This window comes from Papaver somniferum, chromosome 1, assembly GCF_003573695.1.
Source record: "Papaver somniferum cultivar HN1 chromosome 1, ASM357369v1, whole genome shotgun sequence".
NCBI classification, from domain to species: Eukaryota; Viridiplantae; Streptophyta; class Magnoliopsida; order Ranunculales; family Papaveraceae; genus Papaver; species Papaver somniferum.
Window position 1 is genome coordinate 41,429,453 of NC_039358.1, and position 13,983 is coordinate 41,443,435.

A 13,983-nucleotide genomic window follows, 5' to 3' on the forward strand; every position below is an offset into this window, starting at 1 on the left:
AACAAATATATACGAACGAATCTAATCAGGCATATACATACGAGATCTTGTGATGATTTGTCTTCACAAGTTAAGGCATATACAGAAGAATTAGTGTCTATATACCACAATCAATCTATCATCATCGCAGATATTTAATAGCTATGATAGCAACACAATTTTTTTTTTTTTGCAGTACAATTCAATCCAATCAACTCATAAAAAAAACGGGAGAAAATAAACTTAGCTTCACGATATGATTGTATGACTGCCTTGCTTAAATCCAAGCCGCGGGGTTGGAGTTCGTGATGATAACGTATTGTAGTGGAAATGTAGGGAAAACAAAGAGACAAGAGAGTTCCCATTCATCAGTCTCTTAGGGTTACATGGATACAATATATATAAAAAGAAAACACTAGATAATTAGATGGACTGCACATCCAAGGATTATAGTCCCCCTGACATCAAAAAGATTATAGATGTAATTTTTATAGCCAACTTCCAACTCCCTGCACCTCATGAGTCATGAATGGTGATGGATTGTGGCCGGGAGTGCCACAACAAGAAGGAAAATCACACTCACTCTTGCGTATAATAGTACCCTATACAGACAGCAGTGCTTTCGTTGTAGCTTCTTCCATTGGCACATTGCCTCATATAGCATCACCATAGAGGTCCATAGATTTCCTCCCTCCCTAGTCCCTACAACTCACACTTTCTGTAGGCGCCCACCATAATTAGCGTATAGTGGGGGGAGGAGTCATCACCTGAAAATGATGTGTCAGGCAGTGAAAATGCGAAAACATAGTTGGGGGCAAGGAAGGTATATTCTTACCTTTCGTAGTGAGGAGTAGAGGACGACTATAAAATAGTGTTTGGCTTTTTTAGAAAAAGTTTATTCATTTATCTTTTTATTTAATAAAGTCAAGTGGATTTGATAAGTTGAAATCCGAGTAGAGACAGAAGAACAGGTTTAGAAGAAGAAGATAGCAGGAGAGGAGGGGGGTAGTTAGTTTTAGAGAGAAAAAAAAAGAAGAAGAAAGATGGGGTTTCTTCTTCTGTGTTGACCTAAATTTATCAAACTCAAACAAGGTAATTTTTATTGTTGCCCCTTTTGTTTGATTTTTCTTCTTGTGTTTTGATGATGGAAGAGGGTTTGTTGTTGTTTAGATCTCTAATATTTGACTTTGTTTTTTTAGATTTTTTCAGGTGTTGTTGTTTTTGAGCTCAATTATTGTTCTTAGCTGTGAACTGGGTGTTAATTTAAGGTAATTTTTCTTTCTCCTATTGGGTTTTTAGTGAATTTTGGTGTGTTGACCTGGAAATTTTGTTCCTTTTTTAGGGTTTGCTTGTATTTTTGGTGTAAATTTGAAGTTTTTGGTTGGGTGATCGTTGAAATCTGCTGCATTTTTTTTTTGCTTTATTTGGGTGTTATTTTTGAGAGGGAGTATGGGTTGAAAAGCTCATGCAATAGTAAAGGGTTTCCAATTTTAGCTATAGTTCAATCATTTCAATCGATTTGTTTTCGATGATTAAAGGTCTTAACTTTTCGTGGAATCAATCAGTTTAGGCCAGCGGAATGTGTTTTGTATTGTTATTTTTCTGTGATTTGATGTGTCTGACTGGGAGGTTTGTTTCCTATTTTAAGTTTTGGGGCAATTGAATGGTTAATCTGTTCCATAAAAAGATGGTTTGTCTGAATTTTGTTTTAACCTATGTGGTTGTCGAAATCTGTTGCCTTTTTGGTGGTGTTTTTAGTCTTGAGCAATAATTTGAGTTTTGTTTTATGGGAGGAATTCTTGTTTCGATTGGATTGTATTTAGTCAGAGTTGCCCAGTTTGACTGGAATACTATCATTTTCAGTTGTTAGTCAGTCATGGATAAGAAGTCAACTCTGTTCATTTTCGATGGATGCCTTTAATTAGTTCAATGAATTAGGCAAAAGTCAGCTTTTGGTATGTCTCTGCAAATGTTTCTCCGAAAATCAGCAGTTCTTTTTTGTATTATTTGGTCCTTTTTCGGTAGTTAGTGACTAACTTCTGTTTCTCTTATAAGGTTCCATATGGGTGTTTTACTGAGATGTTGGATAGGTCTTTAACTAGAGTAGTCTTCTTCTGTATTATAAACTATCTAGAGTTTTTTTCTTCATATGCTACTTTATTTTTATGATCATGTTCCAATAATTTTGATTGTTTTCTGTTTTTTGTTTCGCAGTTAGACCATCATGATTCATGTATTTAAAGGTGTGTGATCAAAATAGTAAATCTTAGTGGAGGATTGTTGATGTGAAATACCTGAAGGAGATTTCATTCTCTTAGTGGAGTTATCAGGCTGTTATCAATTTTCTGGGATACATGTCGTTCCGTAGCATCATTCGTGATGTCAGAGATGGCTTTGGTAGCCTATCGAGACGAAGCTTTGATTTGAGACTTCATACTGGCAAATCTCATAGTGCTGTCCACGAGTTACATGACCAGCCTCCAGTAATTCAACCTAGTTGTTGGGCTAGCCTTCCTCCAGAGTTGCTTCGTGATGTTATAAAAAGGTTGGAGGAGAGCGAAAGTACGTGGCCTTCTCGAAAACACGTCGTTGCTTGTGCTGCAGTTTGCAAGTCCTGGAGAGAGATGTGCTTAGAAATTGTCAAGTGTCCAGAGCTATGTGGAAAACTTACCTTTCCTGTGTCGTTAAAGCAGGTGGGTCTCTTCTTTTTTCTTTTTTCATATTTCTTGTTCCATATATATATATATAGATACTACGTAACTGACAACATGACTTTTGTTGTCTACTTGTCTTAGCTTTTTGTTCTCTTGTACATAATAAGCGTGCATATTCACATGTGCAGTGGGCACACCTAAGAAAATGATTTACTCTATAGGGGTTGATGTGTTTGAATTCCAGATAACCAGATAGGTTATAACTTGTAAGCTAATAAACAATAGCTGGTTGATGGTGTTGGTGCATTGTGGACTTTTGGATCAATATACCTAGAGTACAGTGCGTTGATAAATTCAATAGAAAGTCGGGACATGTTAGCTCCTTATAGAATCCTCGGGTTTTTCTTCACATGTTTGAGCTCTCTAATGTAACTTCACCTGAGTGTGATCTCTTATCTTGCATTTTTTACTCTTCCAGCCAGGACCTCGTGAAGGGAATACTACTGTACAGTGCTTCATCAAGAGGGATAAATCTAATTTAACCTACCACCTATTCCTGTGCCTTAGCCCTGGTAAGCCAGCGCCAAGTGCGATTATCTTTGCTTTTCTTTGTAACATTTACATGCCCTGTGCTTATATCAACTTTCTTACGCTAGTTTAGCAAAATTACCATGATATCGTTGGATTGTGATAAATCTGCAATGATGTATCTTCAGGTTTAAGTTTAAAAATTGCGTTTGTTTATTACTTATTAGTGGCGATGTGCTGTGTAAGTATGTGAAATTAATCATATAGACACTACTATCTTAATCAAAATTGTTTCTTGGTGCTTTGTTGTATCTTTGGACTCAGATACTGGATAGTACAAATAATTGCATTTTGTAAACCATGTCATCATGTGTATCATGTGATGTAAAACTTGCTTGTACAGGTTATCTTTCAATGTTCTCTAGTTATACTTATAAATGAATTCAGTGGGCTAGTTTCGGGTACCACGAGCTTAAACCTGCATATCATTCTCTTCTGACATGCTGTACAGATGCCAGAGGTCTTATAAAACGTTGCATAAGCATTACATGAAATTATGTAACACTGTAGTTCTTGTGCATATGAATTCGACTCAAGGAGAAAAGGAAGCCTTGTAAAGATTAGACCTCTGTTATGATAGAATATTACGACAAATTTGTGTGTGCAGATACACCATAAAGACTTTCATATCTATGATGCTTGTACTACAATAATTTTGTGTCTACTCTTCTCTACTCCTCTTTGCCTTTTTCATTCAGTTTGTAATGCTTGCTTTAGTTTCTACCAGACAACCAACATAACTTCCGATGTGAATAATCTCATGCGTGCCACATCTAATACATTTATGGACGAACTATGACTTGTAGCCAGTAATTTTGCAGAAGAATGACTGATGATTTTGCTTATTTGCCAAAAGAAATTGAGCTGGTGAAATACAGTCATTTGCTAATTGGCTGTACTGCTGCATTATTGTTTTTAGTAACTGTTCTGATTTATACTTCAATTTACAGCTCTGCTTGTCGAAAACGGGAAATTCCTTCTCTCCGCCAAAAGGACCAGGAGAACTACTTGCACAGAATATGTTATCTCCATGCATGCTGAGAACATATCGAGATCAAGCACTAACTATATTGGAAAACTGAGGTAACAAAATATTTAGAAAGATGTACTGAATTCCCTTACATCCAGAACGACAGTATTCACTGTGTACTTTGTACCTCTAATGGTTAGATGAGAGCCTAGCCAGCTTTCAGTCTTTTATCTGTAAGTAGAGAGACAGGTTTACCGGATGATGCTATTCAAGAGTAACACCATACATTAGTATGATTCAGCTCCCAAAATCTTTTCAAACTGGAGCCTCATTTACTATGTTTAAATACTTTTTTCTTCATATTTTTTTTTTCCTGATCATTCATCAATTATGTGTTTAATATTCTCCTTGCCATTTCAGGTCTAATTTCCTCGGTACAAAATTTGTAATATATGATACACAACCTCCATACAGTGGAGCCACGGTTTCTGAACCAGGCAAAACAAGCCGTAGATTTTACTCCAAGAAAGTCTCTCCAAAGGTCCCTACAGGTAGCTACAGTATAGCACAGGTGATGTATGAGCTGAATGTTCTAGGCACACGTGGACCACGACGGATGCAGTGCACAATGCATTCCATCCCTGCAGCTTCCCTAGACATTGGTGGTACTGTCCCTGGCCAACCTGAGCTCCTGTCCAGGCCCCTTGAGGATTCATTTCGGAGCGTCTCCTTCTCAAAATCCGTTGATAGCTCAATAGAGTTTAGCAGTTCTAGATTTTCAGACATCAACGGATCTCGAGGCGAAATTGAAGAAGGCAAAGAAAGGTCATTGGTACTAAGGAACAAATCTCCGAGATGGCATGAACAGTTACAATGCTGGTGCTTGAACTTTCGTGGTCGGGTGACGGTTGCATCTGTTAAGAACTTCCAGTTAATTGCTGCTCCAGTGCCGGTTGCTGCAGGCGCACCCACACCATCTCAACCAGTTCCTCAACCAGATCACGACAAGGTCATTTTACAGTTTGGAAAGGTTGGAAAGGACATGTTCACAATGGATTACCGTTACCCCTTGTCAGCATTTCAAGCTTTTGCGATATGTTTGAGTAGCTTCGACACCAAATTGGCTTGTGAATAGAAGAAAAGCATGAAACAAAGAAGTGGTAAACATTCAGAGAACTTTTTATTCTTCTGAATATACATAATGAATGCCGCTCTAAAATTATTTTAGAAACAACATTATCCCTGTATCACTCGGTTTAAACATATTTGGAAATGCTTGTATGGAGAACATTTTCAATTTTTAGGTGTTTAAAAAGGTAACATAGACAGAATATTTCACAAGGAGAGCTTCATTGCTGCTAGTAAAAAACCATACCAAGGCTTCGTTTTTGTTATCTTTTCTTTCTTCTTTGTTGTAAAATAAATAAAAGGAATATTTGGTTTAGGATGCTGCTACTTGTTATGCACACCTTTTTTTTTTTTTTTTTAAATCTTTATGTTGTACTAGTTTATTGGGAAGAATGGTGTGAATAACATAAGTTTCACAACTGATGTATCCCGACTTGCATGTAATTCTTGCTTTGTTGATCTGTTTGTTAAAAGAGATTGTTTCAGTTTTGGTGTGATTATTGGGAAGAATTGTCAAAGTTGTTACTACCCCAATTTCTTTTCAGTAGGACACACACTTAAAGCATTTGTTACTCTTTTAACTAATCCAAGTACTTGTCTTCTCTCCATATTTATACATATCAAGACACCTCTTGGTTTCTTCACAACATTTTGAAATATCTGTCTTCCTCTGTCTCTCCACATTTCATTCAAAAGTGAGTGTTCATTGTACCATTTCTCTTCGATGGCAGACCAAGGTGGACAGGATGGAGCAGGAAATAACCAGGGTACTTCTCAGTGTTCTATTTGCATATGACTAGTTCTCTGTTTGCTTATTACTACAGTCATCTATATTGATTTACTTATTTTTGCTATATGCAGGTTTAAACTACATTGCTTCTCATAACCAAGACCCCGATATGCCTGAAGCACCCCAAGTCCTCCCCAATGTGAATGCCATTCCCCTAGGGACACACATCTTTTCACTCTTCCGCAAGCGTCTGTCTCCAACAGTGTAGTTGCAGGAAATCCTACGCTACACCCCTCATATGATTTCATTAACATTCAACTCATTTTAGATTAACAATCTTAATTTTATTGATGAATCTTTGAACAATCTTACAAGAAAAGATAAAGGAATCAAGAATAATCACTGTTTTAGATTTTCTCTCTCCTATTTACTTGCTTCTCCCCCAGAAAAAGATCTCTCCCTTTCCTTTACAACTGAACGACTATTTATAGGGAAGTACATAGTGGATGACAGCTAATCTGTCCTTTATTTTCGGATATGTCTTGCGACATTCTCGCATCCTTACAAATGTTATTCTCGCAAACTCTCTAATTTTCGAAGGACCATCACATTTTTCTCATGATTTTAGCTGACGTCGTTTATTATGTCATTTTTGAAATTGTTCTGCGACGCTGTTGTGTTGTTGATAATTTCGCTGAGACATTATTGCTGCGAGATTCTGATCCTACATCTTGCCTCTTCTCATATCTTCTCTGCGAAGTAGAGAATGATGTGAGAAATGCCGCAAATGTTCATCTCTTCATATTCTGCATTTATCACACGTATCCTTTCTTCCATCTATTTCTTGACTGCTTTTTAACCGCTCACGTCTTTTCGTATTAATGGTGTTTATTTCTTCGAGTAGAAAATCCTCTCTATATATTCTTCTTACTCTTCTTTCCATTTTCTTTTTACTTTCTCTTCTCTTTTTATTCTCTCATCTCTGCAACTCTATTATTCTTCCGTAAATTCTGCCATTGCAACTTTTCTTATTTCTTCTTCTTTTACTCTTTTTATTTTCTTCTACATCTCCATATTGTTCTCTCTGAAGATCTTCACTGTTCGTAACTTTCTTAATTTTTACGAATTAATCCTCCTGCTGGTGTTTTCCATGGATTCGTCGAGGTTAGTTTTCTTTTTTTTCTTTCTTATGGGTTTTGCTGAAATTGATCTTGCTTACTTCTTTATTTAATGATGTTGCTTATGTGATTCCCATACTGTTGTTATTTCAGCAAAAACGCCTCCAACACCAAATTTACGGTTCAGAACCCTAATATTCCCAAATCGCAACATAAGATTGTTGTACACAAAAGAAAGTATGCGAATCAGAAGGTAGTAAGAAACATTATTCTTTTCTAATAACAATATTGTTGCCTATGTTTCTTATCTGGATTGTAATTCGCAGGGTGATAAGGATGTCAACAAACCTGTCAAGAAATCTCGCCACCTTAAAACCGTTGAAACCTCTGTTCCATTCCACTTACTTATCTCTTCTAAATCTCCTGCGACATCTTCGCAAGTTAAACCATTATCTCCAATTCGCGAAAAGGCTGCCTCAGATTTCATTTCTTCAACTGACCTTTCAATGATTGAAACCCCCGTTATTGATCCTTCTGTGAATGAAACTTCTTCTCCTCCTATTGATAATGTTTCTCAACCTTCTATCATTGCCAGTTCTCTATCTGATCCTCTTCCCTTTTCGAAAGAAACCGTGGAAGGAATAGATATTGCTTTCAAAGTTTTGTCTGAAGTCCTAGATGATGGCCAGAAGTCTCCCATTGAACTTGTCAAGTCTGGTATTTGCGAAATTCTGAGTAAGTATTTCGGTTCTGACAGAGCTTCTTCGCAAACAACGTTGAAAAAAGAGTGTAATACTCTTCGTCTCGAAAATCAAAAGCTTCAGAATGTTTCGCTGGATCGCGACAACCTTCGCAAGAAGAATGATGAACTGAGAGGTATGATTTCCTTATCTGTGTCTTCAATCTTCCTTTCTAATGATTTTATCCTTCCCATATTTAATTATCCTTGAAATCCCTCTTTCGCATGTTAAGCCTTAAACCAGAAACGAATAATGGAGAGATATCAATTTGAATCTGCTGTTGAAGAAGCCCGTGTTGATAAAGAGATTTTGATGGATCAATATAACCAATTAGATAACCTCTATTCATACTCTGTTGATCATATAAATAATCTTACCAATGAAAATACCCAATTAGTTCGGAGGCAAGATTTATTAAGTAATGAAATGTTTCGCCTCTCTTATTCTCTAACTAAAGCTAATCTTGGGATGGAGTCTTTATCAGATGAGAATAAAACTCTATCTCAAGAGAAACGAATTTGTTTAAATAAGATGGCGATATCTTCGCAACAAATTAGCATCCTTCAGAAAGTATGTGATGACCAAGAGCAATCTCTTCGCTCTTTGAGAAATGAACTTACAGAAGTAACAGAGTCATCTATCACTGAAAGAGATACACTCATTCAAGGTAGAATAGCTTTAAGTGTAAAGGCGAATCAACTTAAAGAACAATATTCCAAATTAGAAGAATCTTATTCTTCTCTTGCGAAGAAAAATGTCTTTCTTATTTCTAAAGAGAAAAATCTTCAGTCTCGACTTAAAGGTTTAGTTGGAGATAAATTTGATGATGCGATGGACCGTTGGGAGAATAGTTGTCTGAACTTGATTCAAAATATTATTTCGCAAAAGGAAGGTAGTCGTCATAATAGTTTGACTGCCTTAACTATATTTTCTTTGTCATATCTTTTTGAGTTCTTCATCTTACTGAAATTTTGTGTTCTACTTTTCCAGAGTCTTAGAAAAATCTTCATTCCTCCATTTCTATTTTGGAGGCTAAATATGCCAAAATTCGCAAAGAAAATGCATTACTCGTCTCTGTCCTTACTGGTTCTCGCGACCGAGCATAAAGAAGACTTGATTATCTTGCTTACTTTAAGGATATTCAAGATAGGAATCATCAGAGAGCACTTCTTCGTCAAGTTCATCTCCGGGATGAAGTCCTTGTAAATGATATTTTATTGTCTAAATCTCTTCCTCCTACATCAATCGAACCTTTGGAAGTAGATGATGATGAAGTTCCTCGTCCTGCTGACAGTGATTATGATTATGAAAGTGGTGCAGAGGATAGTCTTTTGGAAGATGGAGAAGAGATTCCTTCTAAGGAAGCAACTGCTGGTGCTAATCAAGATGAAAACGAAAAAGAAATCTCTTCTGAAGAAGTAATTGCTGGCGATAATCAAGGTGCTAATCAAGGTGAAGCTCAGAATCGAAATGAAGGAGAGGTTGGCGATAATGAGAACATTGGCGAAGAACGTCTATTGTCTCCTTCTACTAGAATTAATACTGAAACATGAGCTTCTTATCTAGTTCTATCTTCTTGAATTGTCTCATCTTTATTATTTTTTGCGAATAATATTCTTCAACCAACTTTGGAATCAATTTTCCCTTTTAGTATTTGGCTGGTGAGAAAGATAATGCCTCTTGTTTATTGATTCCCATACTTGCCTCTCATTATATTTCTTGTGAGAAATGATCTGTTATGAATACTTATAAATATTTTGTTTTGTCATGTGGTCTTATTTTGCCTTCCTAATTAAAGGTCTTATTATGCCACATCTTTTCATTGCGACAAAATCGGAGGACGTTCTTACACTTTCATGCAAGAACCCATTGATCTTTCCTTTACTTTTTCTATTGTATCATGACCTCTTCAGGATTGTTACGACAATATTACAGGCCTAAATATTCTTGCGAAAATAAAGCCCCATGACATAACCGTCTTGCGACGAAATCGCAGGACGTCTTCACACTTTCATGCGAAAACCCATTGATCTCGTCTTATCTTTTTCTTTTGTATTATTTCCTCTTCAGGATTATTGCACAAATATGACAAGCCTTAATACCCTTGCGAGTAAAAAGCCTCATGACATTTGCGTCTTAAGACACTTATCATCTTTTTAATGGAGGGTGCCGCCCTTATCTCTCCCTGGTTGCCCCTTCAAGGAGGCGTACTTCTACCATACAAGGTTAGCTCCTCCCATCCAGTCTTAACAACAACCAGTTGTTTTCGCAGCCTCTTATCCCTTTTACCTATAGGTCTTATGGTTACGAGACTGCACCCTAAGTGGAGTTTTCTTCGGGCCGAGTGCAGTATAAGCCAAGACTTGTCAAGAATGACAAGGTACGCTTCAAACGCCCCTGGCACTCTTGACTCAACCGTGTACCTCGGCGCCTTGATCATATTCTGCACTCCTTGGGAGAGTCCTTATTACCTTAGTCTCCCAACCTAAGTCATATGCTTAAGCTGAGAATCCAAGGTGCTCTCCCGAATGGGCTTTATTGACCCCAAATCCCCATGACTCAGGTTTCGGTGGCGGTGTAGCCTTTCCATGAGCCATGCAACAGGTACCCCCTTATATGACGTACTTTAGGTCTTACATTTGCCTCTTGCGAAATTTTATTCGCGAACTAGGGTGTACGCCATAAAGGTTCGCCCCTTTCTTTTATATCATTGTTCTATGATTATCTCTGCGAAAGTTTCGCACATCATGATCTTGTTTTGATATGAATAGTCTCGCAATTATTCTTTCAGAATCCATAACTTCTCAAAGCTAATATCTTTTTAAGTATAATCTGTTCCATGGTCTGTCAAGTCTATGACCAAAATCTCTACCTTTTGGATCCATTAATTTATAAGCTCATGTTCCAACTATCTCCTTAATGATGTAAGGTCTATCCCATTTTTTCGCTAATTTCCACCATTTTCTCACTGATATATTGGTATCTCTCTCAGAACTAAATCTCCTGGATGGAATTCGCGTAATTTGACACGTTTATTATATTCTCGGGCTAATCTTCGCTGATAATCCTCCATATGTTGTAAAGCTCTTTCTCTTTTTTTTTTCTTTCTAATTCATCAAGTTTGTTTAAGATCAAACCCTTACTAAGATTTTTCTCCCAAGCTTCTCTCTTTGTTGTCGAAATAACAACTTCTGTCGGTAACACCGCTTCAACTCCGTATGTTAAACAAAAAGGTGACATTCCAGTAGCTTCTCTTCTAGTTGTATTATATGCCCATACTGCATTATGTACTTGTTCGCACCATGCTCTATGATGTCCTTCCAATTTCTTCTTTAATATATCTGCAATTGTTTTGCTTGTTGCCTCTACCTGCCCATTAGCTTGTGGATACAAAGGAATAGACTTTCCACATTTTATCTTAAATGCATTAAGTAACATTTCTATGTTCTGTCCTTCAAACTGTTTCCCATTATCAGATACCAATTGCGCAGGAATTCCGAATCTGCAAATGATATTTTCGAATATGAATGTAAAGATATATTTGTCGCGAATATGCTGTACTGCCTTCACTTCTGTCCATTTTGTGAAATAATCTGTTGCGACTATTAAGTATCTTCTTTGTTCAGAATCTGGTAAAAATGGCCCCACAATATCTAAGCCCCACTTTCCAAAAGTCCACACACTGGTTGAAGATGACAATGGTGCTCCAGGTGCATGTATTTTCTTTCCATGCCGCTGACAATCTTCGCAACGTCTTGATATTTGTTTTGCATCTTCGTGCATGTATGGCCAGTAATAGCCTTGCATTTTTGCTCTATGTGCCAAAGATCTTCCCCCGCTATGATTGCCAGCATCCCCACTATGTAACATTTTTATCACTTTTTCTCCTTCCTCTCGTGTCAAACATATGAGTGATGGTCCATTAAAGGATTTTCGGTATAACATCCCATCTCTTAATTCATAATTCGTTGCGCGGATTTTTAACTTGTGTGCTTCCAATCTATTTCTTGGCGTTTCTCTTTTCGCCAAATATGCATGAAGTTCTGTTCTCCAATCTGCGATATTGTTCGTTTGTGCTTCTTCTTCACCGTCTATTATCATCACGTTCACTTCTTCTTCTTCTTCTTTATTGATTGATGGTGACAGAAGTGTTTGTATTTTTATGCATCTCGCAGTTGGATCTGTCATCATGCTTGAGATGAAAGCAAAAGCGTCTGCGAGTCTGTTATCCTTCCTTGAAATGTGCCTCCATTATATTTTTGGGATTTTCGCTGACAATTCTTCAACGAGCTTCTTCAATTTCTTCAACGATGGTTCATTTGTAGTGTACTCTCCCTTTATTTGGCGAATAAATAGCTGTGAATCACTAGTGATCCTGGCATTTTATAGTTTCATTTCTATTGCGAACTTTAAGGCATGTATCACAGCTTCATATTCCGTTTCGTTATTAGTGGATGCGAATTCCAATCTAAATGAAAAAGCCATCTTCACTCCTTCTGGCGAAATTAAAACAATTCCAACTCCATTGCCTTCTCCATTTGATATCCATCTACCAATATCTCCCATCTATTTGGTTCTGTTAATAAGTCTTTTGGATCTCCTTGTCCTTCTTCTATATCCATCATTTCTTCTACCGCTTCATCTTCTTCTAAAGGAAATTCTGCCAAGAAATCTGCAACAACTTGTAGTTTTGATGAAGACAAAATTTCATATTTAATATCAAAGTGGCCTACTTGTGCATTCCATCTCTCCACTCTTCCTGATCTTTTTGAATTATTCATCACTGATTCAATTGGTACTTTTGTTAATACCTTTATCTTGTGCGCTTGAAAATATATGCGGAGCTTAAATGATGCATAAACTAATGCTAAGATTAGCTTCTCAATCTTTGAGTAATTCTTCTCGGCAGTATTAAAAGTTTTCCTAATGTAATAGATGGGTTTCTCCACTCCTGGGTCTATTCGCAATAAAACGACACTTAATGCATGTGGCGTCGTCGCAAGATAGATCAATAATTCTTCTCCTGATTCTTCTTTTTGTAAAATAGTTGTATTCATAAGATGTTCTTTGATCCCTTGAATAGCTTTTTCGCATTCATCAGTCCATTTGAATTTCGCACCCTTCTTGAGTATATCGAAAAAATATTTGCATTTGTCTGATGATCGCGAAATGAATCTCCCCAGCGAAGCTAAATGTCCGTTCAACTTCTGTACATCTTTTATTGTTGCTGGTGTTGGTATGTCACGAACTGCTTGCACTTTTTCTGGATCAACCTGTATTCCTTCCTTTGATACAATGTAGCCTAAAACTTTTCCCGATGCAACTCCAATAGTACACTTCTCAGGATTCAGTTTAATGTTATACTGCCGCATTTGTTCAAAAATCTCCCTCAGGTCCTGTACATGGTCTTTGGCTTCTTTACTCTTTACTAACATGTCGTCCACGTATACTTCTAATGTTTTGTGTATCCATTTAGCGAACACCTTCTCTGCCATTCTTTGGTATGTCGCTCCCGCATTTCGCAAACCAAATGGCATTTTCATGTAACAATATAAACCTCTAGGGGCGAAGAAAGCAGTATGCTCTTGATCTTCTTCAGCGAGAGGGATCTGGTTATATCCTTTGTACCCATCTAAAGACGATACCCTATCATTTCCCGCTGCGGATTCCACCATTTGAGGAATATCTGGTAACAAAAAACTATCTTTAGGGCAAGCTTTGTTTAAATCAGTGAAATCTATGCAAATCCTTATTCCTTTGTTTTTCTTTGGGACAATGACCATATTCGCTATCCACTCTGGGTATTTAGCTTCTCTTATGATTCCTGCATCAAGCATTTTCTGTAGTTCTTCTTCTATTTGGGAATGGTAAGCTGTTGCGATTTTTCTTATTTTTTGTTTAAATGGTCTCACATTCTTGTTAATCTCCAACTTGTGACATGCAATTGATGGATCTATTCCCGGTAACTCATCCATGCTCCCTGCGAAAACGTCTTTATATTCTCGCAAAAGGTTAACAGTTCTTTCTTCTTCTTCTACATCCATCTTGGTTCCAATTCTCAATATTAGAGGTTCTT

General features: G+C 37.1%; 1 protein-coding gene across 2 annotated transcripts; it reads left to right on the forward strand.

Annotated features, from left to right (window-relative positions):
- Positions 1-903: 903 nt before the first annotated feature.
- LOC113284123 (tubby-like F-box protein 14) lies at positions 904-5,792 on the forward strand. Of its 2 annotated transcripts, none has more exons than XM_026533544.1 (6): positions 904-1,071; positions 1,179-1,247; positions 2,194-2,672; positions 3,112-3,205; positions 4,172-4,304; positions 4,612-5,792. In XM_026533544.1, the coding sequence occupies exons 3-6, from the start codon at positions 2,334-2,336 to the stop codon at positions 5,324-5,326; spliced, it is 1,281 nt and encodes a 426-aa protein (XP_026389329.1). In that variant the 5' UTR covers positions 904-1,071; positions 1,179-1,247; positions 2,194-2,333; the 3' UTR covers positions 5,327-5,792. The 2 variants fall into 2 exon arrangements, with proteins under 2 accessions (XP_026389329.1, XP_026389330.1); XM_026533545.1 differs by having other exon boundaries at positions 1,189-1,247.
- The last annotated feature ends 8,191 nt before the right edge of the window (positions 5,793-13,983 follow it).

Coding starts and splice junctions, on each gene's coding strand:
- LOC113284123 (XM_026533544.1), top strand. CDS start 2,334: ATGTCGTTCCGTAGCATCATTCGTGATGTCAGAGATGGCTTTGGTAGC. Junction 2,673..3,111: donor TTCCTGTGTCGTTAAAGCAG/GTGGGTCTCTTC, acceptor TTACTCTTCCAG/CCAGGACCTCGTGAAGGGAA. Junction 3,206..4,171: donor ATTCCTGTGCCTTAGCCCTG/GTAAGCCAGCGC, acceptor TTCAATTTACAG/CTCTGCTTGTCGAAAACGGG.